The 26,457-nt window shown below is 36.0% G+C and overlaps 1 protein-coding gene across 2 annotated transcripts in view; it reads right to left on the reverse strand.

The window, feature by feature from the left end:
- Window positions 1-270: 270 nt before the first annotated feature.
- The window catches only part of LOC150102964 (rho GTPase-activating protein 44-like), a 521,092-nt gene continuing 494,905 nt past the window's right edge, over window positions 271-26,457 (reverse strand). For both annotated transcript variants that reach the window (XM_090397793.1, XM_090397795.1), the window contains exons 15-16: window positions 21,030-21,177; window positions 271-1,572 (exon numbers count right to left, since the gene is read on the reverse strand). In XM_090397793.1, the coding sequence (XP_090253919.1) occupies window positions 465-1,572; window positions 21,030-21,177 (1,256 nt within the window). In that variant the 3' untranslated portion in view covers window positions 271-464. The remainder of the gene's footprint in view (window positions 1,573-21,029; window positions 21,178-26,457) is intronic.

The raw sequence follows: 26,457 nt of genomic DNA on the forward strand, positions 1-26,457 counted from the left end.
TTTTGGTGATGAAATTGAGTCTGAATGCACTGGAGGATTTAATTTGAGTCTAAATGCACTATTGCACTCTAAGTGCAGTAATGCATTTAGACTTATCATTTTCACCATCAGTTTCATCAACTCATCTTGTGTATTGAAAGAAAGTGCTCTTCCTGGCATTAGTCAAATTTAACTAGGAAAAGTAACATAACATAGTCAGTGCCATCCAAAAAATAAAGGAAATATTTATAGAATATAAACAGACAAGACAATGGTAATATGAACAGACACTGCAGTTTTCACAAGAATTTGATTGACACTTCAGTACAAAATATTATATAAATCACAATAAATTTACAAACATGTAAAAAATTGGCATAAACAAAGAAGAGATAAAATCTAATTTACAAAGACCAACAATCTATGTGAATGAATATTTAAAAATATTTTTGCTATTAATATAGTCACCTCTGTATGTTAATTATTTACAAATGAGTATCTTGTGTTTCAATATTGACATCTGTATTTAGTGGAGCTGGTGGAGGAGGAATTAAAGGACGTGCTATTCTGGACTTGGAATATCCTAATGAAGTTGTACCATTCGAGACACCCTTTGAGTCTAGAATGCCACCAACCTTAATAACTGTACAGTACATTTTCGCAGAATCAATGTGATCAGTAGAACTAGGGCCAGTTTCACACTGTGAGTTATCTTTATTTCCTTTGACATATCCATCATCAGGATTAGACTCACTAGATGAACTCAGGAAGGATTTATTTGAAGAATTACAGTTTTCATTTGCGTTTAATGACTGGTATTCAGTAATTTCTGAAGAACAACTTTTGTTTACTATAGAGGATGATATTGTAGGTAACCTATCATCTTCATCGGAATCATCAACAAAAGATATAGGATCATCAATACTGTCATCAATAACAGGTATGAAAGTAAGTGAAACATGTTCGGGATCTACTGCATTATCAACAGGCAATGATGGTGAAACATTTAAGCCTTTTTCTTCAGGACTTTGCTTTAATTCACATGAATGCCTAACAGACATATCAAAACAAGGAACTTTGGGAGAAGCAAGAGAGTATCTGTTTCCTGATATATATTGAAATGACTGAACATTTCTGAAATTTGGCAATGACAAATGTTCTGTTCCATAATTATATTCTTCAAGTTGATTTGATACATAAAACTGATTATTTCTCCTCTCATAATCATCAAAGCTAGTCGATAAATCTATATTATGTTTCTTTGAACTATTTTTCAGTTTATTTTGCCATCCAATGCTCAAGAGATCTTCATGAGACCAACTCAAATTGAGAGACTTTTTATGTTGAAAAGACTGTTCAATATCTTCATCTTGAAGTGGATACAAAGAAGCAGGACTTATCAGTTTTTCACTATTAAATAGCTGCTCTACTTTAGTGGTTAAGCGACTCAGTTCTAAACCACAGGAAACAGAACGGATTATTTGCCCTGGAAGTGACTGCTTCTTTCCATTTAATGCAGGAGCTACTGGGGCCATCTTCTTGCCAGATCGAAACAATATTTTAGGACTACAGGATGATGAATTAATGTGAACACTATATAAAAAGAAGAAAATAAAAAAATCATTTATATATAATTATTATATATAACAAGCATGCATAATCTACAAAGATTGAAAAGGTTTAGCTGCCAGTAATCAAGTATGCCAAGTATGAAAATGGCAGTTGTTTTTTCCTATCACCCGGAGATTCTTGACAAAATATGATATTTATGTATTTGAATATAATAGATCCACATATTATGAAAATATGATAGGTGGCATGAGTACGTCGCCAGATTATGATGACATATCTCTCTGAGTTCAGTTTTTGTGTTCGAGCACGTCTTATTTTGTGCATTTAATTTTCATGCATAATAATGCATGAAAATTAAATGTATAATAATTATTACACCGTCATACATTACATACATTAGCCAGGCACTATCAGCCCGGGGGGGGGGGGGACGTTTGGCCTCAAGCACCACATATCGCCCACTGGGCACGGTCCTCTGCGACTGTCCGCCACGTTCTGGTCTCCAGCCCATACTGTGTAATACTGTCTCATGATGATGATAATGATAATAATAATAATAAATGGTGTTGCTTAAGGGTTAAAGCTGGATAACTGGGAGAACTCCATGTAGCCTTTTAATGAAAGTGGAGAATTGACCAGGGCATCTCTCCTAATGTCTAATCCTCACCTTCACATGGTGCTCCTCCCATTGGTATCCATAACTACTGGATACTGAATGAATAAGGACTGGCTGACAGTTTGAGCTTTAGCAGACCAAACTGTATTATTATTGGCATTAAAATTAGTTACAAAACTGCAGAATTTCATGCTGGGTGAAACATCACCTGATTAAACAAGGTTCCCCTTTGTTTATGTTCAGGAAACTAGGGCAAATAGCAAGAGGTGAGCTATTGAAATAAAAAAGCTCAAACTCCACCTCAGCATTGGCAGAGTTCAAGATTGTTACTATCAGGAAGTATGAACAGAAAGAAATGGAACTACAGAAGAATTGTGTAATTAACAAATTCATATACGAGGGTGGTCTGAAAAGTTCTCGGCTTAACAACGAAAATACGATTTATAAGTTCAAAATTATTTTTATTTTTCAGATTATATGAGCAAATAATTTCCCTTAAGACTAATACATATATTCCAGCGACATTATCCAGTCCCTGTATTTGTTCTCAGTAAGATCTGCAAAATACCCCCTCTACAGCTGCAATCATCTCTTGATTCGAAGAAAAATGCTGACCAGTGAGGAAGATTTTTAGTTATGGGAAGACAGAAAAGTCAGAGGGGAGCCAAATCTGGGGACTAGGGTAGAAGTTCAATTCATGGTGCAGATCCCTTAATTTTCCCATTGCCAAAACACTTTTGTGGGCAGGTGCATTGTCCTGATGAAAGATGATTTTTTTCTTCTGCAAACAGGGTCTTTCCTCATGAATTTTTTCGTCGAGTCTGGTTAAAAGATCGGAATAATATTCCATGGTTATTGTTTTACCCTTTTCAAGATAATTCATCTCAAAACACCGATGCCATGACCTTTCCTGCTGATGGAACTGACTTTGTCTTCTGTGGCGCTGAACAACCGGCTTCTGTCTACTGTTTTGACTGCTGTTTGGATTCTGGTGTGTAATGGTGAATCTAAGTCTCATCCATAGTAATAAATCGATGAACAAAATCAGTTTTATTCTTGTTAAAACACTCCAAGAACTGTTCAGAGATTTTCATGCGAGTGCATTTTTGATTTGCTATGAGCAAGCATACACCCATCTTGCGCAAAGCTTTTTCATTCATTTGCAATTCTTCATGAAAAATATATCCTACATGTTCTTTTGAAATGCCTCTAGTCTCAGCAATTTCATGCACTTTGACTCATTGGCCATTCAATATCGTGTACTTGATCATTGATTTCTGGTGATGCTACACTTTTTTGGACGTTCTTCATGTGGATCATCTTCAAGGCTGGTATGGCCATGTTTAAACTCAGCAGCCCATTTCTTAATTGTCGAAAATGAAGGAGAAGAGTGCCCGTAAACTTTCATGAACTTCGAATGAATTTCTTTTGGCGAGAAATAAGAAAAGTCGCATAGACTATTTTATTGTTGATAGCGATAACTTCACGCTAGTTCAGAACACGAATATATAGAGGATATGAAATTGGAAGTGATCATCATTAAGTTTTGAGGGAGGATAAAATTGAATATCACACTGAAAAGAAAAGTGTGTAAGAAAGTTTTAAAAAGAATCAAAGTTGAGTAGCTTTCAGAGGTGAACTGTAGACAAATGTTTTCAAGAAACAGAGTTTGAAAACAAGAACCAAACCTTAGAGATTCAGTTACTAGTGAAACCATCTGCAAATATAGAGAAATCACAACTCCATGGTGGGTGGACTTAGGAAGTGAAGGAATCAGATGAAGAAACTGTGTTGAAAGTTCCTGGCAAGTAAGTCAGCTTGTGCTCTTAGAGAATACAGAGAAAAATATAAGAAAACAGAGCACTATGTAAAACTAGCTAAACAGAAGTTATGGGAAGACTTAAGAAAATTGAAAATAAATATCAATGTGGCAAAATATTCTGAATGCAATTGAAAAAACTTAGAAATAGAGTAAAGAATAATGTAAAAGGAATCAGAGGTAATAAAAGTGATATGAGAACGTGAAGATATTCTAGCCATCTGAAATAATTATTTTGAAAGATTGTTAAATGAAACAACAGTATGGTTTTCAAAGCACTCAAGAGGAATGCAACAAACAATGCATATCAATACAGAGGATGATCAATTAACGAACATAATCCGTTCAAAGACGATGTTCGCTACCCGAATTGTTCATTAACTGATCATCGATTTACCATAGATTTTTATGGGAATTTGATTAATTTGTTCTGGAGACCCAAAAAAAAAAAAAAAAAAATTATATAATTTCTTACTATGTTTATTTATAATAACAATAATACATACATACACAGTCTTGCATTTTCATCAGTCATGTTTTTTTTCCCCGTTTGTGGGGCGTTAAAGAATCTGTCCAATGTCAATTGCTTTTCTCTCTTCTTCAGGATTTTTCGGAAGTGATTAATAGCATTGTCGTTGTAGAGATCCCCAAGTGTATTGACCTCAACCATTCTAAGACCGCTGTTCTGACATCCTCCCACTTCTTCAAAAGATCTTTAATAGCAGATGTCGGCATTAATCCTCTTTCGTCTTCCTCTTTTTCAGAAGAAAACACATCTCGCTGAGTTTCTTGATGTTCTTCATTCAAGAGTTCTTGGAGTTCTTCTGTCGTGAGATCATTTTCATGTTCCATTATGAGCTCTTCAATGTCATCTTCATTCACCTCCAATTCCAGATCTCTAGCAGTTGTCACAATTTCATCTATAATTTCAGTGACATCATCTCTGTCTCCTTGAATGCAGGATGGACATAACTTTCGCCAAGCAGAATTCAACTGTCATTGAGTGACTTCTGACTATGCTTTTTGAATGAGCCGGATAGCTTCAAGAATATCAAATTTTCTTTCCAAAACGTTTTTAATGTCATCGTTGAGGAGAACTGGCATGCTTCAAAACACCGACGAAACAGCGTGCGAGTGTACAATTTCTTGAAACCCACAATAACCTCCTGATCGATTGGCTGAATCAACAGTGGTATTTGGAGGCAGAAACTGAGACTTTCCCTGTCAGCCAGGGAAAGTCTTCCAGCAAATTATCTTGAAGGTCTTTTGGGTGTCCTGGTGCATTGTCCTATAGCAACATTGCTTTGAATGGCAATTCATTGGTCTGAAGGTAATCCTTGATGCTTGGGGCACAAACTTTAATTATGGAATTTATGTTGAATGCTCTAGGGTTCTCAGAGAGGAGTGATTCGAAAGGAGTGATAGAGAGTTCCTTGGCATTATTTGAATGATGGCAGCAGATGCAGCTCCAATTACAAATGACGTGTTGCCACATCCTACCCCATTTAGGGACTCTATTTTGTGTAACATAATACAGGATTTTGTGGCATGCGGTGCTTTTGGGACGTTTGTGTCCTGGCAGTTGGATATGTGGTGCATGAGAGAAGGGGGAAATGCATGTAGGCAGCGGAAGTTTTTGGAGATTGTCTTGATTGGGAGGATGAATGGCGATGGTGGCTAACTTGCAGAGAGAGAGAGAGCTAGATGAGTTGAAAGAGGAGGTGGAATGTATCAGGAATGAGATGAGAAGTAGGAAAGATGAGATAAGGCAAATCAGAGTAGAAGTGAGAGAGAGAGAGAGTTATGGGAATGTTAGAAGAGGAGAGAATACAAATAGTAGAAGACGGAATGAGAGAGTTATGGGAATGATAGAAGAGGAGAGAATGGAAACAGTCGGAGAGAGGGAATGAAAAGAATGTGAGGGAGTGGCATCACTCTGTCCCTGGAACCAAGGATAGAGTGATGCCAGGACAGCAGGTAAGTAGGGGAACACAGAGAGTGAGCAATCCAGGAACAGAGTGGTAAGAGGTATGATGTATGGAGACTTGATGATCCGTGGTGTGCAAGATAGGATGTCAGAGGAGTGTTTGCCTGGAGGAACAATAGAAAGTGTGGTTATGGCAATTAAGTGAGGTGAAAGTGTGGATGAGATGATAGTGAAGGTGGGCACGAATGACTTGAGAGGCAGTGTAAATCACGTGGCGAGAGATATAGTAGAGTGCAGCTAAATACTAAGCTGCACTCTACTATACCACGTTATATGCTCTACTGTAAACTAATTTAATTATGCGATACTATAAGTATAACTATTTTTAACGTACAGGTAACCCTCACATAACGCAGTACTTATACAATGCAGTTTCGATATAACATGGTCTACAAATTGTAGTAAACCTCGTATAACGTGGTACTTATACGACATGATTTCGATATAACACTGTCTACAAATTGTAGTAACCCTTTATCTTTTCATATATTTTTCATCGTGCTACTTAAAAATCAAATTTTATCTTCGTTAAATTTGCTTCTGCCCATGTCATGCATGTAGTTTTAAGTATCGAATTTACATCAGGGGAAATATCCTTTAGCATGCATGTACGTCAATTGTTTATCATATAAAATGTTTATTGTTGAAAATTGTCTTCATTTCTGCCAGGAAAGCACATTAAAAATCATAAGTGGGTTAATCTCAAGCTGAGCACTTTATTTTCTGGTTAGTTACATACATAAGCAATGTTTTTTTATGTAAAATTTTATTTTTATAATAATGACCACTTAGAGGACTTTTGTGATATGGTTGAAATCGAAACTAGTGAATTAATTGATGGAGAAACAGATTTAAATGAGGAGGAGGAACTGGTACAATTAATAGATGAAGTCGAACCAAATGGCAGGGAAAATTCTGATTGTGATGAATCCGTTAAAGAATTCAGTTTAAAGGAATTAGCAGAAGGATTGAACTTGGCAAGAAAGTTAGAAAGGTATTTTACGGATAATGAACCCTCAATGGAGCGCTCTGGAAAATTCACGAGACAATTGGATATCCATTTAGCTCCATATTATGAACTTAATAAAAATTGCAGCATAGTGGTAAGCAAGGTCTTATTACTGATTTCTTGATAACTCAACCATACGAAGTATGCAATGAGAATTATACAAATGATGTCCAAGAGATTTCAAGTGATGAGGACGTTCGGCCACTTGTAAATAAAGAACATCTATGAAATGTTAGTTTTGAAGACAGTGATAATGATTAAAATATGCACTTTATTTTATTTTGCCTAAAAATTTATGTATTATGTGCAATGAAGTTTAGCTAAAATTTGTAATTTTTATAAGTTTATACTATGTATTTGTTTCATAATTTACATGTTTTCTTAACTTACATGAATTACCTGAGGGAAAATTGGATATGTCATTATTGTTTATATAATTAAAAAAAAAAACGATTTTGGAACATAATCCTACTTTTTCTATGTGATCTGAGTCTCGCATAACATGATTTATATAATGCGGCATTTCTATGGAACCTAACACCTGCATTATACGAGGGTTATCTGTATATATCATGTTATTTAAAGTATAAACCATATTTAACTATACTAAATAACTAAATGTGAAAACTTATCTTCTTCTTCTCTTCTACCATAGATGCATCCAACTCTGACCTCGCCTTCTCGATAACCACAAAATAACACAATATAAACAACAACTAAACACCAAAAGCAGTACCACTTGTACGTGATTTATATAATGTGGCATTTCTATGGAACCTAACATCCGCATTATTATTATTACGGGCGACTCCAGGGAGTCCCTAGACTCATCGAGGGAGGCCCTAAACATCATGTCTATACAACTATACGACATTCTAACAGTATCTATCATACTTTACCTTGAACTCACTCACCGCCATAGCACCCACAACAGACTCTGGCAGCTTATTCCACTCATTTACCACTCTAAAAGTAAAGAACCCAGCTCTAACACCCCTGCTAACCACACTCTTGCCCAGCTTCCATAGGTGTCCCCCTAGTTCTCCCACCACCAGTCCTAATCTCAAAAATATCCTCTGAATTAATCCTATAGAAACCTTTTAGCAATTTGAATGTCTCAATCATATCTCCCCTCTTCCACCTATCAACCAATTTCTGCAACCCACAAATCTTCAACCTGTTCTCATATGGTTCATTCCATAGACTCGCTATCATCTCAGGCACTCGTCTCTGGATCCTCTCCACCTCCTTCCCATCAAGAAGGAACCTAGGTGACCAAATCTGGGCACAGAAGTCAAGATGAGGTCTTATCAAGGCTCGGTACAGAGGTACAATAACTTGCTTGTCTCTGCTCATCAAGGTATATTTTAATAACCAAGTGAGTTGATGAACTGATTTAGCTACTTTTGCAATGTGCCCCCCTAAGCTTCATCTCCCTATCCACCAACACTCCCAAGTCCCTGGCCTCATCAATCTCCTGGAGTAGAGTTCCACCAATGTGGCATACTGATGCTAATCTTTTCACCCCAAAATGCATAACCTTACATTTTGTCACATTAAATTGACATCCATTCTCCTTAGCCCAGAACTCCAATCTATCCAATCTATGCAGAAGATGTCAAAATCCTGCAAGATTTTGACATCTTCTGCATTCACTATTACTCTACCCAATTTGCATCATCAGAAAAATGACCTGTTCCTCTTAGATCCTTCCCTATATCGTTAATGAACAGATTAAACGGCAGTGGTCCAAGAACAGAACCCTGCGGCACACCACTAGTCACAGGCTATCTTTTGGACTCTACTCCTGAATAAACTACTCTTTGATTACTTAAATTAAGGGGATATTAAATCCCGCATAGTTTTAAAACCGAATAAGAAACTCAAAAATTGGAATCAGAGAGTTTCTTGCCGAATATAGTAAACTATAAAGTATCGGCGACACTAGCGTTAGCCAATGCAAGTGATCCTAGTACGTAGTACAATACCAGGGCAACTCGTTGCAAAGGTGGAGGAAGTTCAGCTCGCTATTCTTAGGTATTTTCCATAATGTAAAAACACATTTCCTAGGAAATGTATGCTGTTATTACGTTAAGGAGGGAGGTCACTACCCAGACCGGTTTCAGCCTTTTTTGAGGTTTCATCAGTGAGTAGCTAGACCTAATACCAAAGTGTATAGCAAAAAGAACTTATGTACTCTGCGAACGAGTATTCCAAACAGGTGCAACCATTAAGTTACTTAAGTATAAAGAGCTAATAAGCTTCATTTCGGCAATGAAAACATTACTTAAATTAAGGGGATATTAAATCCCGCATAGTTTTAAAACCGAATAAGAAACTCAAAGATCGGAATCTCTTTGATATCTCTCCATCAACCACCCACCTATCCATCTCACCAACCCTATATCCTATTATACGAGGGTTATCTATATATATCATGTTATTTAAAGTATAAATCATATTTAATTATACTAAATAACTAAATACGAAAACTTATCTTCTTCTTCTCTTCCGCTGTAGATGCATCCAACTCTGACCTTGCCTTCTCGATAACCACAAAATAACACAATATAAACAACAACTAAACTCCAAAAGCAGTACCGCTTGTATTACTGAAAAAATATTGCGCAATTCTATACGGATAAAACTGCTAAGAAAGATTATATAGTTTATTCCCGAAATAATGAACCTGTTTTTTGTGACCAAAGATAATGGAGTTTCCATTGAGGGGGTGAAATTTTAGTATTCTTACTTAAGAAATGTATACAACTTTCTTTTGTTTTCGAGAGGAAAAACTATTTAATTAGATTTCAGTGATCACTGTCAAGAGAGGAAGAAATGGTGCTTGTTGGAGTGAACTAATTTTGTTTTTGTTTGTTCCCATCAAATCCTTTGATCTGAATATAAGAAATTAGTTCTAATATTACCGGGCTGTCGCCAGGTTAGATCGCACCATGAGGCAAACAATTAAATATCATCCCTGATGGGTTATAAGACAAAAATATAAGAAAATCTCCAATTTTGCTATTTTGTTTTTATTACAAGAGAAACATTAATGCAAAATGATTACATAATAATATTAATTAAATGTTACTAAAATTAAGGGGATATTAGATCCCACATAGTTTTAAAACCGAATAAGAAACTCAAAGATTGGAATCAGAGAGTTTCTTGCCGAATATAGTAAACTATAAAGTATCGGCGAACACTATTATGCGTTAACCAATGCAAGTGATCCTAGTACGTAGTACAATCTCGAGTATATATGTTCTTTTATATAAGTTCAGTATAGTTCAGTATATATAAGTTCTTTTCGCTATACATTTCGGTATTAGGTCTAGCTACTCACTGATGAAGCCTCAAAAAAGGCTGAAACCGGTCTGGGTAGTAACCTCCCTCCATAATGTAATAACAGCATACGTTTCCTAGGAAATGTGTTTTTACATTATGGAAAATACCTAAGAACAGCGATCTGAACTTTACTCACCTTTGCAACGAGTTGCCCGAGATTGTACTACGTACTTGGATCACTTGCATTGGCTAACGCTAGTGTTCGCCGATACTTTATAGTTTACTATATTCGGCAAGAAACTCTCTGATTCCAATCTTTGAGTTTCTTATTCGATTTTAAAACTATGTGGGATCTAATATCCCCTTAATTTTAGTAATGTTTTCATTGCCGAAATGAAGCTTATTAGTTCTTTATACTTAAGAAAATTAATTAAATGTTTGCTCCGCATGGATATTACACAATAAAACTGTTTATAAGCTCTTCTAAATTTAAATTATAAGCTATGTCCGCCTCTATCGATATAGTTGCTAGGCCAACCAGTCTTTCTTGGGTCATTGCTGTTCACAATAATTTTTAATCAGTTTAAGCTTGGAAGCACTTCTTTCCACACTTGTCAAGCTAACAGGAATTGTTAGCATAGCGACGGTGCCTACGGCAATATGGCTGAACGAGCGTCCTTATTAAGCCGTGCTGTGAGGCAAGCTGCCTTTATACTACACCCTGAATATTACTTCCAAGCCTCCATGGAGTCCAAAGATTGAACACTCACTACAATAACTATCATACCTTGATTTGAAGACATTCACTATCGGATCACTCACCATCCGTTCTGGCAATGCATTCTACTTATTAACCACCCACCAAGCAAAAGCTCTCCTTCTTACTCACATGACATTTGTACATTTCCAGGAATGACCTCTCATATTTACATCACCCATCCAATGGGTTTTTCATATTACCCTCTCTTCCTCCTCCTATCTACCAAGCTCTAAAGACCAAATTCCGTAAATCTGTCTCCATACTCAATATTTCAGAGTCCTGAGACAGTCTTATACACCTCTACACACTCTCTCCAATGTTTCATTATCTCCTGCAGGCAGATCTGTCTGCAGAAATTCCAAATGAGGCCTAATTAGGGGAAATATCACCTCCTTATCTATACATGTCAGCATTCTTCACATTATAACAGCAGTTTTCTGGATAATCCTTATTGCAATAGGTACACCGAACTTCAGTTCCTTATCCACCCACATCTCCAGATCCTTTCCCTCCACCTCCTGAGGCCAAATTCTCTAATTTGGTAAATTTGGTAAACTTCACGTCATCTTAAACATAAGGCATATGGCCTTATGTTTAAGATGACGTGAAGGGAGCAGAAATGGCTATGTTCGTGCATGAAATCACAGTGCAGCAGTGAGGACTTGGAAGCTCCTACAACCGAGCAAGCGAAGATAGCTTTGACTAGATGAGCGAGCATCGGCCTTCGATATACAACGCAAAGCTCAATTATTGCCGTGCAAGCTTAAGGTGTCTTCTGTCTACAAAAATAAAAGCCTAAATGGAATGCTCATAAATGCATGCATTTATTAACAAATAAATATTACTTCTTTCTCAATTAATGAGCTTGCGTAGCAAGCATGGAAAATTCGTCACTGATTTTCTTTCTCAGAAACTCATGCATAATTTCATGATTCATCTATTCTACTCTTTCTTTATTTATCATCTGAATCTCAGGAATATAATCTGACATTGCCATAAATAATTGATACCAAAGTCCCAGGCATTGCTGATTTTTCTCCCACTTCAACTGATTAAGCCACTGCATATACCAATATGGTTTCCTTAATTCATTATAGTCCCCCTGCTCTGTAATTCCACACACATCTCTTGTTCTGTGAAGCATGTACCTGCCCAGCCACTCCACATGGTCACTCTTCCCAAATGGTGGCATCATGGTGACATCCTCTATTATCACTGTATAAGACAATGTTATCAACTCTAACACTCGAGTCCCATGTGTTTTACTTCAACTATGCTGTATAAGATAGTTGTTCCATAGTTAAAATAACCCATTATTATTGTCCTTATGCGCTGTAATTCCATACTAACCTGTTTTCTGAATCATCTCTTTCTGCATTCTCTGGCATATAGCAACATCCAACTATATATCTAAAATCTGTGTTTATCTCAATCCCTACACCAAATGGCTACAAAGCCATTATCATTATCTTCAAGTTCTACATTGAGAGGAACACAACTCTTCTGAAATCATCACCAATACTCCCCTCCTCTTTTATCTTTCCTCTCTTTTCAAAAAATGCTATAACCATCACATCTCGCTTAATACCAATGATGTGTGGACTGGCTAACTGTATCAAGGCCACAAACTCTGCTTCCATATTCCAAATATTCGTTGCATTGGTGTATAAGCACAGTAGCCTTCCTCTGGTCCTCCTTTCTTTCCCACAATTCCTTATCCCATCATTCGAGACTTTTGGCTGCTGTTCCCATTGAGGCTATCTCTCTATTCTTATCTTATTTTCCACTGTCCATTATTTCACAACAGTTCTAGTTTCTTACATTCACAGTCCCACCTTCTAGTTTTCATTTCCTTGACTGACTACATGCTCTCCTCCTCTTATCAACAGTCTACCCAGCTTCACACTACTACTCACTCAAATGCAGACTATCTGCAGCAAATAACGCTACCTTCAATTTATCCCATACACAGGGTTATATTAAAATAAACAGTAGACATACCTCATGTTGGAACTTACTTTCTCCAACTTTGCTTACAATTTTTCCTTTGTAAGGAAAAACAATTTTTCCTTACAACAAAAACTATATTTGAGTTTTTGTCAAATATACTCAACATACTGAAGTCTTCTGTGGATTATCTGATGAGTTTAATTCAGATACACCACATTGTTATTTTTAAATTTTTTTATATTTATATAATTTTTTTCATATATATATATGTGTTGCACAGTGGGCGGCGGCCAGGAGATAGATCTGGAGCTGGAAGGAAATGTCATCAGGAAGGAGAGGGACTTTAGATACTTAGGTTCAACAGTGGAAGAAGATGGAGGAGCTGAGAAGGAAGAGAGAGAGAGATGCAGGATACAAGTGGGTTGGAGGAATTGGAGGGAGATAGCTGGAGTGTTATGCGATAAGAGGGTGCCGATCAATCTGAAAGGCAAAATCTATAGGACAGTAGTGAGGCCAGCTATGACGTATGCTATAAAAACTGTGGCCCTGAGGAAAAATAACATCAGCAGGATGGAAGTAGCAGAGATGAGAATGCTTAGGTGGATGTGCAGTGTGACCAGAAAGGATCGTCTGAGAAATGACTATGTGAGGGGGAAACGGTGAAAGTTAAGAACTTAGGAGCGAAGATACAGGAGGCAAGGTTGAGATGGTTTGGTCATGTGATGAGGAGGGAGGACGAATATGTGGGAAGAAGGGTCATGCAGATGGATGTGCAAGGAAGGAAGAAGCGTGAGCGACCAAAGAAGAGATGGAGGGAGCTGGTAGAAGAGGACTTGAGGATGAAGAACTTGGATGTGGTGACAGCCCAAGACAGGAGAATGTGGAGGAGACTCATCATCAACAGTGACCCCACTTAAGTGAGAGAAGCTGCAGAAGAAGAAGAAGATATAATTTTTTTCATATTCATTATTATTTTTTTATTGGGTGACTTATGCATTAAGTAGTCTTAATAAAAAGAATTGGAAAGGAATATGGTTTAATCAAATGAATGTTTCTTCACTCCCTGCCCTGCATTTACCGTAATGTATTAGTTTATTTATTTATTTATTTTAGAACTCTGTTGCGGAATTTAATTTAGTGTTAATTAAATTCACTTGTTTTTCTCTCCATAAAAAGAATGTTATGTAATTCATTTTGTAAAATGTTATTTTTAATATGAATTGTAACTTTGGTTTATGTTATAATATATTGCTGATTTTGACAAAGTTATGTAATGCGGTGAAAGACAAACACGTGGAGTTGGCAGTATACATAGTTCAAGTACTACAATGCACTTTCGGCCAGTAATAGCGAGTTTGAAGCTGGCATGCACTATAATGTGCAGAAAGAACAACCTCATAGAGACACAATGGTTGGTTATGGATAGCCATTTTTGACAGAAAAGGTTAATTTTTGACAAAGGGTCTGAATATAAGAATGTATTCAGAGCTCGATAGATTTATCTGAAAGTATTTATTTCTTTCAATTCGTGTATGAACATGAGAAAATAATCTAGAATACGGTCTCAAACATAGTTTTTGTTGTAAGGAAAAATTGTAAGCAAAGTTGGAGAAAGTAAGTTCCAACTTGAGGTATGTCTACGGTTTATTTTAATATAACTCTGTGTTTGTTCATTCAATGAATGGAATGAAGATGGAACATTTTATCTCAAGCAGAAAGTTGTGTGTCTCTTCTAAACAGTGTTCTTTTTTGTTGTAGGTGTTACAGAATATTGAAGCCAAGAAGACAACTTTTATTTAGTTAAGGATAGGAACTGAATACATGGAATGAAGGTTGTATTTAGAGAGTAGGGTGGGCAGTTTACTCTGTATTTTATCTTCATGTTTAACTTTCTGAAGTGAGGTAAATATTCCTAGAGAATTATTTGTATTCAAGTTGCAGAGGTAGGATGTGTTCCTTAATTTGTAATGAGTGTTAACTTTAAGCCAGTGTGAAAAGATTTCTTAACTGGAATTGACTGTGTTAATAGACTATAGTTATTTTTATCTTATAAAACAGGTGTCGGCAACCTTTTCAGAGTCACGGGCCACATTCAACTTTTATTTTTAATAATCGGACTGCAAGCATTTATTTAATAGAAAATAGCGGTGAAAAAAATTCTTCGCAAGAAAATTTGAAATCCTATTTCATATCATTCCCATATATGAAAAAAAAAAAAAAAAGAAATATTTTATTTATTATTTGGATTATATTTAGTGTTGTGAAATTTATTCTGTATAAAATTATTCATATTCTTTCTTACTACAGTCTCTGTAGATGGAATATTAATTGTTACAAAACTGGGATAGGATGGTTAGGACGAAAGAGCACCATAATTAAGAATATTTTAGGATAATAGTCATATTCAACTAATATTTATAGTTAACTATTTACATATTCCTATTAACTATTTTATTAATAGTTAGAATAGTTATTAGGGAGAACAAAATCTTTAAGAAGTTAGGGAGAAAGGGTACAATATTTAGGAATATTTATTCTTCTAACGTTCACTATTTTTCTGTTCTGCGCATTTAGACATCCATCCAAGTGTAATATATTTTTTATCTGAATTAACCTTTATATCAATGACACTGTCAGTGGATTGTAGGGGGATATTCAGTTGTTTGCAGATGATGTTAAGCTGGGAAAGGTTATTAGTAATAGTGCAAATGTGGCAGCCCTGCAAGAGGATTTGAATAAGCTAGACAGATGGGCAAATGAATGAGGGTGTCAGTTTAATGCAGCAAAATATAAGGTCTCGCAGTTTGGGACACTTCATACTCTATTGGAGGAGTTGTACTGGAAGTAGAGGAGACAAGAGATCTGCATTTGAGGATTGATAGAAACCTGAAATTCAGGGGACATATTGCAAAGGTGGTGAAGGTAACACAGAAAATTGCTGCAATACTGAGAAGGATGCTGACCTGCAGAGATAAAAGAGTTATCATTCTGTTGTATAAGACCCAGATCAGACCACACTTAGACTATTGTTCTCAGATTTGGTCCCCAGGATTTGAAGGGGATAAATTAACTGTGGAAAAGGTACAGAGGTGGATAACAAAGATGGTTTTAGAACTGTACAATGTTAGTTATGAGGATTGGCTGAGGGAATGTGGACTGCAGAGTTTGGTAGATAGAAGGAGGAGAGGTGATATGATTGAAACTTTTAAACTGTTGAGAGGTGGTTACAGGATTGACACTGGGGAGTTCTTTCGTTTAGTTGAACAGCGGGAAGGAGTGATGACAAGGGGAGATCCCTGGAAGTTACAAAAGGAAGTTGTGAGCAAGAGGATGAGGAGTGGTTTCTTTGCATGGAAGGTTGTTGAACCATGGATAGAATGGTGATAGAATGGTCAATGAGTTTAAGGAGTGTTATGATAGACTTTGTTTCTCCTAGGAGGGACCTCCCACAATGAGTATTGATAGACTTTGTGTTTCCTAGGAAGGACCTCCAGCAATGATTCTTTTGACTCCATGGAGGCATGAATAATAATAATAATAATAATTCAGAAGGTGACACGTTTCAGTTATTGAATACATGTGTATTTTGAAAATTAGTGCACTTTTCCTGCATAGTAAAGGCATCTTGCACACTGCTATCGTTTGCAGAGCTAGTTTAAGATCATAGGTGCAATTTTGAGTAATTATATTAAAGAAAACGATGATAAAATTACGTAAATGCTATCATAATGAGGTAAATCAGCATAAGTAAATCTGCTGCTTCAACACTAGTCTTTACCTTTTCCTCCAATACTAGTATTTTATTACACTAAAAAATTAAAAATTTTATATTTAGTCTGTTTTACTGAAAAAAAAAAAATATATACAGGGTGTTCGGGATAAATTTGACATATTTATAATTAATTATATTTTTCCGTAAGTTACATGTATTAACACACACTTCTCTTCATTTAAAAGTTTGGACCCTTCTTCATTCATATACAAGATGTCAGAAAGGATGGATAGCTGGAACCCACCTGAATCATGGATTGGAGTAGAGCTCTCATAGTACCCATATATAAAAAGAGAAATAAAACTGAATGTGAGAATTACAGAGTTATCTCCCTACTGAGTGTTCCTGGCAAGATCTATGCAAGTATACTTGAGAAACGGTTGAGAAGAATTGTGGAAGGAAAGCTTGGTGAAGAACAAGCTGGATTCAGGCCAAATAGAGGCTGTCTGGATCAGATCTTCACTTTATGACAAATAGTTGAGAAAGCATGGGAATATAACAAAGATCTGCATTTAAGTTTTGTCGATTTGGAAAAGGCATATGACAAGGTGCCAAGAGAGAAGCTATTCAATACACTACAGTTATATGGTGTCAGTGGGGCATTATATCAAGCAATACTCAGTCTTCATTTGAGTTGTAAGTCGGCAGTTAGAATTGAAGGAAGTATGGGAAGATGGTTGAATGTTAAATCTGGTGTGAGACAAGGATGTACATTATCCCCTCTGTTATTTATTATCTATATAGATCACATTATGAAGTTAAGTGGTATTAAACATGATATCAAAATTGGAGATGTTAATGTCAGTTCTTTGCTTTATGCGGACGATGTTATACTTCTAAATAAATCCGCTACAAGTCTGCAAGATTCCCTGACTAAATTGAATGACTGTTGTAATAGATATGGTATGAAAGTCAGCAATAAAAAGACAAAGACAATGAAAATAGGCAGAATCACTGAAAATGTCAACTGTGTTGTGAATGGAGAACCTGTGGAACAAGTAAAACATTTCAGCTGCTTAGGCACGATTTTTATTGAAGATGGTAAATTAAATATAGAAATAGACAACAGAATCAGCAAAGCTGGTATGGTGGGAAGTCAATTGAATAAATTCATATGGAATAAGAGAGAAATTAGTCGGAACACTAAATTAGTTGTATACAAGACAGTGTTCAAACCAGTTTCAACTTATGGATCTGAGAGCTGGATCAGAAGTAAAATACTTGACCAAAGACTAGAGACTGCAGATATGAGAGTCCTGAGAAAGATTATAGGTGTGAACAGATGGCATCAATGGCAATATCATATTAAAAATGAGGATATTAGGAAAGAAGTTGACATTGTCAGCATCCAGTAATGCGTTAGCAGAGCTATTCTCAGGTGGAATGGGTGAAGAAAGATTAGCAAAACAAGTGTTCTCTGCCAGGTTGGCAGGAAAACGACCCAGAGGAAGACCAAGATATAGGTGGATTGATACGGTACAAAGTGCCTTAAATGATAGAAATATAAGATCTGATAATGTTGGAGTCTTGACAAGTAACAGTCTGATTTGGAGGAAAATTGTAGATAGGAAGTTAGTAATGATGTAATTTTTTTCATGCACTACTATCATATACACTGTAGTACTATCATATCCTACCATGTACCCTTGAGGGTACATGGCAGGAATTTGATGATGATGATATATATATATATATATATACTGTTATCTCTCTCTCTCTCTCTCTCTCTCTCTCTCTATATATATATATATATATATATAGAGAGAGAGAGAGAGAGAGAGAGAAACATGCTACATTTCACCTCAAATAGTATGCTAATTTGGTATTTGGTGAATTACTGCTATGGTGAAAAAAAAAATGAAAAAAGCTACATCCTATTTTATATGGCCAGAAATCAAATTCATATTAGCATTTTAAAGATACAGCAATGTCAGTATTTAAAATAAGGGCTGATATTTGTTCATAACAAATTATGGTTAAGATCCTGGAATACTGCAAGCAGAATTATTGATGCCTGTTAGAACAAAGGGTTATATGGATTACATCATTATTATTGCTGAGATTAGGGTGGTTGATTAGAATTTCACAGGCTTCTTTCAATTTGCACTCATACCAGTTTTGGTGTGATGTAAGTAACAGGTGTCTTAGTCAATTCTGTGTAGCACATTCAAGGCATGATCAAAGACCAAATTTACCATAGTTATTAATGTATCGTTTATGTTCCTTTTTCTGCATAAAATCATACATCCAGTTTTCTATATATAAGACAAATTACAAGTGCACTGATTATCGTACGGTGCAATACACTAACAAACAGGGTTATCATTAACACATTAAAAAAACAGAGCTATGAATATTTGCTCCAGTGAACAAGCACTTGAGGGGGAATTAAAAATTGTATTTGTGTAGTATTATGTTTGCCTAATATTCCTTTAATGTATGAAATGAGTAAATCTTCATAGCTCTCATTCATCTCCCCCCCATCCCAGCTTTGACTTCTTACTTTCTCCTGTTTGTTCATCTTTTGCCCCACATAGCCTCTCAGACTCAACCCCTCATGTATTCCTGGCCATTCCATTTCTATGCTGACCATCCACTTATGTACATTTATTTATGCTTCCAGAATCCATTGTCCTTCAATTCTTGCAAAAAAAAAAAAAAAATGCAAGAATTGAAGAATGAAATGATTAAGATGAGGAATAAAATGAGGTGTACACAGAATGAAATTAAATGTATATTTTGATGTAGTGTTTTTTCCTTCCCTTACCATGAGATGTCAGGCCAGGTATAGCAGTGGTTGACCAAATCAGTGTTACTTTGGTGTACTGCTTGAATTGTAATATAACTTGTTTCTCTCTCTCTCTCTCTCTCTCTCTGCGTGTGTGTGTGTGTGTGTGTGTGTGTGTGTGTGTGTGTGTGTGTGTGTGTCAGGAGTGAATATTCCAGATGTGCAGTGCTCATCCACCAAATAGCATTATTAGTTATATTTTTGCATTTATTCCTGTTGAAGACTCCCCTAATTGTTTCCAGACTTTGCATGATTCCTAAAAGTAAACACAATAGACTAATGCTTTATGAAGAGGACACTTTTTGATGCATAAACATTGCATCACATTTTTGGAGTGCTTTCAAAATACATACACCTTTGAGTCCTTTGAAAAGATGTAAAGATAGTGCAGTGGGTCAAATTCTTAGCACTCTAGTAGTTTTAAACTGCTCAAAAGGTGAAGCAGGGTGAACTCTGAGACAATAGCGCCTACAGGCTGTGATTGGTTATTGTGTCAACCAATCCAAATGAACATTGTCATGAGTTGCTATTTTTCTTTTCTGAGTTTTTTCTGTTTTGCATGAGTGAAGTGTGAATTGATGTGGTAGGCAAGTTTTAATATATAATATAGACAAGTGTTTAATATATAATTTTCAATAAATTTATAACATTTTTGCCATATTTACAATGGGGAAACAGTACTGTAGTACAAGGAGGTAAGCCTCATCCTCCTCTTCCAAATTCTACACTTTTGGGTAATTCAAATATACCAACCAAATATAGCATTCTCCTTCATTGTTTTCTAATATACAATATCTTAAAGCAAACACATTGTCCTCCACTCTGCACAGATTTGGTTATAATTAATTGATAAATTAAAGTATTTAAAGTTATCCTACAATTAATTGCATCAGACCAATTAAGATGAGCACTAATGGGGTGTACAAAATTCATGTCAGTTTGAGCGTATGATTGCCTTTTTATCGATGTATGAAAGTTTTAATAGCAAAGTGAATTTTTTAACGCTGATTGCACAAGCCACGACAGCATACCAACCGAAATGGGCATGCAACACCACTGCTATATATGTGTGTGTGTACACTCCAAAAGATGACTTAATTAATATAAAGGTCAGAACATTGGGAAGTTAAGGTTATTACTTTTAACATGATGGTACTCTCCATAATTTTACCAAAATGATGTTGAGCTGGGTAACATTAAAAGAAAGGATGCTTCTATGATGTTGCATCCACTGTACATAGTTGTAACCAAAATGTTATTGCAAAATCATTTAGCATAGTGCATGTGCCACCATTCTGGACTCATAAAATAAGTTATTTGGGTATAGTTATAATGAAATATAACATTTATGTCAAATATAATTTGAAAAACTGCCGATGATTTTCATTACTTTCAAACATTATTTCAGAATGCTTTGTACGCTGAATGCTTACTTTATATAAAATACTATATTTTAAGAGAGGGAGAGAGGGATCATTTTACAAACCTTGTTACTGTACTGTTAGATTTTGGATTACTCACAAGTTCTCCATTACTTATCTTGTTATCATCTATGCTACATGCACTTTGCTGAAGATCTGTATTGTTCTTAATGCTGAATGGAGTAACAGATACATTGGAGACAAATTCAACATCTGTTCAAAGAGAGGAAACAATAATAAACTGATTTCACTACTCATTATGATTGTTAACTATGAATAAACAATGTTTAAAATGTGAGAATGTAAGTCCTGTGTTTTGTTCTTATTTGAAAATTAACAGATTCATATGATTCTCTCCTTCCTAGATATTAATAAAATATTTACAAACACTGTCTTGTTTAAGTATCATATAGGATGTTAAGTAGTACCTTGAATTACAGTTTAAATTCAGTTTAACTTGAGTTGTGCAGTGTAACTAATGAAAATGTCTAGAATAATGTAATGCTGTGCTATTCTAAGTTCCAATTCTAAATTCCAACAAATTCTTAGTTGGATTGAGATCAAGGGAGGGACTGCAGTAGCTCTGAGGAAGTGACAAATTTTGTCATCACATACTTCAAAACACGAACAAACACAAATTTCTTTAAAGTAATCACTGTTATCAGGGAAAGAAATGTAATATAGGATGTATGTGATCCAAGATATTGTTTAAATAAATGGTAGCATTAAATACTATTTATAAGTCATATGCACGAATATTAACTTCAAAACTTAAATCATATGTAGAAGATAAACTTTGTGAAGAACAAAATGGCTTTTGAAAAGGACGATTGTGCATTGACCAGCTTTTACATTAAAGATCGTAATGGAAAAACATTAGATGAAAGTGATGAGAGTTTCCAGGGTGACATGACCAAACAGTGAACATATCATCTACGTAGTGTAGCCAAACAGCAGGTTTATGTGGAGCAGAGTTTAAAGCTTTCACTTTGAAGGTCCATGAAGTAGTTGGCCAGGAATTGGGAAAGCTGGAAACCCATGGTTGTCCCCTTTATGTTATAGAAATGAAATAGCTAGAGTCCATTGTGAACTGAAACAGGCTGAGATATTGGGAAGAAATGGCATAAAAAGAAATTAACCTTTCTTTTTATGTCAGTGTGTGTTGGAGTGTGAGGTTTTCTACCTTTCTACCAGAATTAGGTTATTATAATATGCTTCCTTTATATGTAAAATGTGAAACATAATGTTGCTTTCTGCTGTACATTATAAAAAATGACAAATGATGTGAACAATACAAAATCTCTAACAAGATTGTGCAAGAACTTGTAATACATAAATATCCTCAAAGTTTCCTGTTAAGCTGGGTACAGTGATGTATGTGTGATTACACTGTTTTTGCTTGCTTATTTTGCATGTACATGCTCAGCTGTTTTAAACAATAATTAAATCTTCAGTGTTAAATGTATAATATCTCAAGCCTCCACACCTCTAGTGATGTAGATAAATTGCCAAATGCCACAGGTTCACAATTTTGAGCCAACTGATGACCTAAGCTATTTTCAACACATATCATAATTGATTCTTTGACCAAGCTTTCAAAGATGAGAAACTTCTATTAACTTAATCACTAAAAACCACACATGGCCAACAATATTCCATTAGATTAGTAATGCATCACATAGAATGTGTCATATATGGTTATTAATGGCTTAATATACATTAACAATCTGTTCATCTACACAAAAGTCTGCACATAAACATTTGTACTTAAAAGTGTTCTACGGCCATAGCACTAGATTTTTTTTTTCGAGAGTCCAAGCAGCACTTGCTAGATCACAGTAAAATTGGTTGTCTTGGTAGTTGAGGAGAAGAGAAGCAATAATGAGATAATAGTGAAAATATGTAGGAAGAGGGGTCTGGAATATGTGGATATGTGGAGATACAGCTGTATGCAAGAGATGAATTACATTTGAATAAAGAAGGATGCAGGCATTTGGAGAGACTGTTGTTTTCTGCACAAGTGAGTGTGTTAGGGCAGGGAAAATAGAATTACATCTGTATACAAATGCTAGGAGCACTAGGAATAAAGAAAATGAGTTTTTGGCATTGACTGATGCAATGTCTTCAAATGTTAATATCAATGAAATTAGTTAACTGAGAATGATAGTCTAAGTCATAATAGATGAATTGTGCTCAGCCAGGTGAGAATAGAGCAGTTAGATGAGAACAGAGTGAAAATAACACTAATGGGCTTTCAGAGTATATGGTGTGAGATACACTAATAAGACAAGATATTTAGTGGGATATTGGTATAGACCAGGAATACAGATGGTGGTGAGTGGGAAATGCTTAGGCAAATTAGCTTAGCAAGTACAAAGCAAGTGATCATTATGGGCAAGACTCAATACATATATTCTCCCATTTGCCCACACCAAGTAACTGCAAACTGGATAAAATAAGAATATTTGTCATTTAATAAAACAAAAATAATTTCTCTAGCCACTGTACAGCACTATTAATCATTTTGTGGAATTCCTATTGACTCAATAGAACATGTCATTCATAAAATATAGGAGGAGAGAGGATCTCAGGTGAGTAAATTTTTTTGCATAGTGAGTAGAGTTTTGAATAGTTAATCAAGCTCTGATTATGGGGACTTCAACTATAGCAATATAAACTGGGCAGAAGAGCAACATTACATTTAGTACTAACAGAACTGAATTTTTATTTTTGGATTTCTGAGGAAAAACTGTCTTAGGCAGCATGTGGTGGAGGGAAGAACATGGGGATCAAGAATTTTGGATTTGGTGATAACATCAGAAGAGATGATTGTGATTGAGATACCATGTTCTCGGTTGGTAAGACTGACCATGTAAAAGTATCATGGTAATTGGAATTTATGTGGAATTTTAAGGCAAGCAACTACCATAGACTAAGGAATCAGCTTTTAGCAGTACAATGGATGAAAGAATTTGAAGGAAGAGAGGTCAGTAGTGGGAGATACAAAAAAAATTGTTGACAGCAATGGTTGATTGTTTACCTCAAGTGAAGAAGATAGTGATCTGGAGTCAAATAGATGACTATAGAAATTAGAGAGGAATTGCAGAGTGAAAAACAGATTATAGAAAAGTGAGAGAGAGGTGGAGAGCAGTTAGATGAGGAATATAAGGCTCAGGATAGAAAGCAACTAGTATAGTAACGACAAAAAAATTAGTATAATAGAAGAGCTGAGTGTTGCAATCCAAGGAGAATCCTAAGGAGTGTTTTATGCTATGCGAAGAGTAAGAGGGAAAACGATTGTGGATGATTATCTTACTGGATGGAGATAGTAATCTGCTGACCAAAGCATATTGACACAGACAAGCTGTTTAGCAATCACTTTATTAGAGTGTTCCATTATGTATTCCAAATATTGAGTATGCGAAATGTTAATGAGGCAGGGGCCTAGATGGGATTTCACCATGTTTTAAGGGAATGTGCTGTGGAACTAATTGTACCATTAACTTAGCTTTTTAATGAAAACCATGAAATGGGACAAGTTCCTGGAGAGTGGAAGAAGGGTAAGATATTGTTCTTGCATTAAGATAGTGTTAGAATGGAGGTATCAAACTATAAGCCAATTTTCTTCTGTTTAAGATTTTGGGGAAAGTCGTAATAACTCATATACACAGGATTGGGAAGATGAGGGCAATATTACTTATGTAAGGTTGCATGGATTTGCTAATGGGTGCTTGTGTTTTATTAATCTGGTTACTTTTTACAATAGAGTAACAAGGGCAGTGGATGAGGAGGTAAGACACATACTGTCATTTTTGATTTTGCAAAGGCATCTGACAACGTGCCACAAGACATGTTGGATTTTAAGTTAGAACATATGGATTTTGATACCAGGCTAGTGGATTGGATTGATGATTGGCTTTCTGTTAGATAGCAGAAAGTTGTACATGGGGGAGTGATAGTGGAGTTCCACAGGGTTCAGTCTTGAGCCATTGCTGTTCAATCTTCGGTTGGTTGCAGATGATGTGAAGCTTTGGAGGATTATTAATAATATTGCCAATGTTTTGGCTCTTTCGGAGGATTTTAATAAGGAAAGGTGGGAAAATGAATCTGGTTACCGTGATTTTGAAGAGGATGAAGTAACTTTGGAGACAGAGACAGATAACAAAAATGATATTCAGACTGCACAATGTTAGTTATAAGGAGAGACTGAAGGCATGCAGAATGCAGAGTTTGGTGGATAGAAGCCAAAGGGGGAGGGGATATGATTGAGACATTTATGCCATTCAAGAGTTATCAGATCAACATTTCATATAGGAGAACGAGGGGGAAAAGGGGCCACCTCTGAAAGTTACAAAATGAAGTAGTGAGTAAAAAGATAAGATTTTTTTGTATGGAGAGTGGTAGGAGCATAGAATGCATTGCCTGAGAAGGTAGTGAAAGTGCAAATAGTGGTTCAGTTTAAGTAGTGGTACAACAGACTGTGTTGACTGGCACCGACCAACGATAATAAGGCTTGTGACTCCATGGATGTTAAGTATCTTTCAGGACTGGTGCAACTCATGGCAAAAGTGGTATAAGTTCTCATCACTGCCTCAGTATCCCATAATGCAAAGCACATCTCCATGCAGACAAGTATAATTATTATTATTATTATTATTATTATTCAGGCCTCCATGGAGTCAAAAGACTCATCGTGGGAGGTCCTTCCTAAGAACATAAAGTCTGTCAAGACTCACCGAGGGAAGGTCCCCCCCCCTTAAGAAACACAAAGTCTATCATACCACTCCTTAAACTCACTGACCATTCTCGCTCTCACCACTCCATCAGGCAATGCATTCCACGGTTCAACCACCCTCCATGCAAAGAAACTACTCCTCACCCTATTGCTCACAGTTTCCTTTCGTAACTTCCAGGGATGGCCTCTTGTCATCACTCCTTCCTGCTGTTCAACCAAGCGAAAAGAACTCCCCAGTGTCAACCCTGTAACCATCTCTCAACAGTTTAAAAGTCTCAATCATATCACCTCTTCTTCTTCTATCCACCAAACTCTGCAGTCCACATTCCCTCAGCTGATCCTCATACCTATCATTGTACAGTCCTGAAACCATCTTTGTTATCTGCCTTTGTACCCTTTCCACAGTTAATTTATCCCCTTCAAATCCTGGGGACCAAATCTGAGAACAATAGTCCAAGTGTGGTCTGATAAGGGTCTTATACAATGGAATGATAACTGTTTTATCTCTGCAGGTCATATTCCTTCTCATTATTGCAGCAATGCTCTCTGTTACCTTCGCTACCATTGCAATTGTCCCCTAAATTTCAGGTTTCTATCAATCATCAACCCCAGATCTCTTGTCTCCCCTACTTCCTTCAGTATAACTCCTCCCATAGAGTATGCAGCATCCCATCGATGTTTCCCAAACCTCAAGACCTTACATTTTGCTGCATTAAACCGACACCCCCATTCATTTGCCCATCTATCTAGCTTATTCA

This window comes from Typopeltis vanoorti, chromosome 9 (assembly GCF_054136105.1).
Source record: "Typopeltis vanoorti isolate ZY-2024b chromosome 9, IOZ_Tvanoo_1.0, whole genome shotgun sequence".
Taxonomy (NCBI): Eukaryota; Metazoa; Arthropoda; class Arachnida; order Uropygi; family Thelyphonidae; genus Typopeltis; species Typopeltis vanoorti.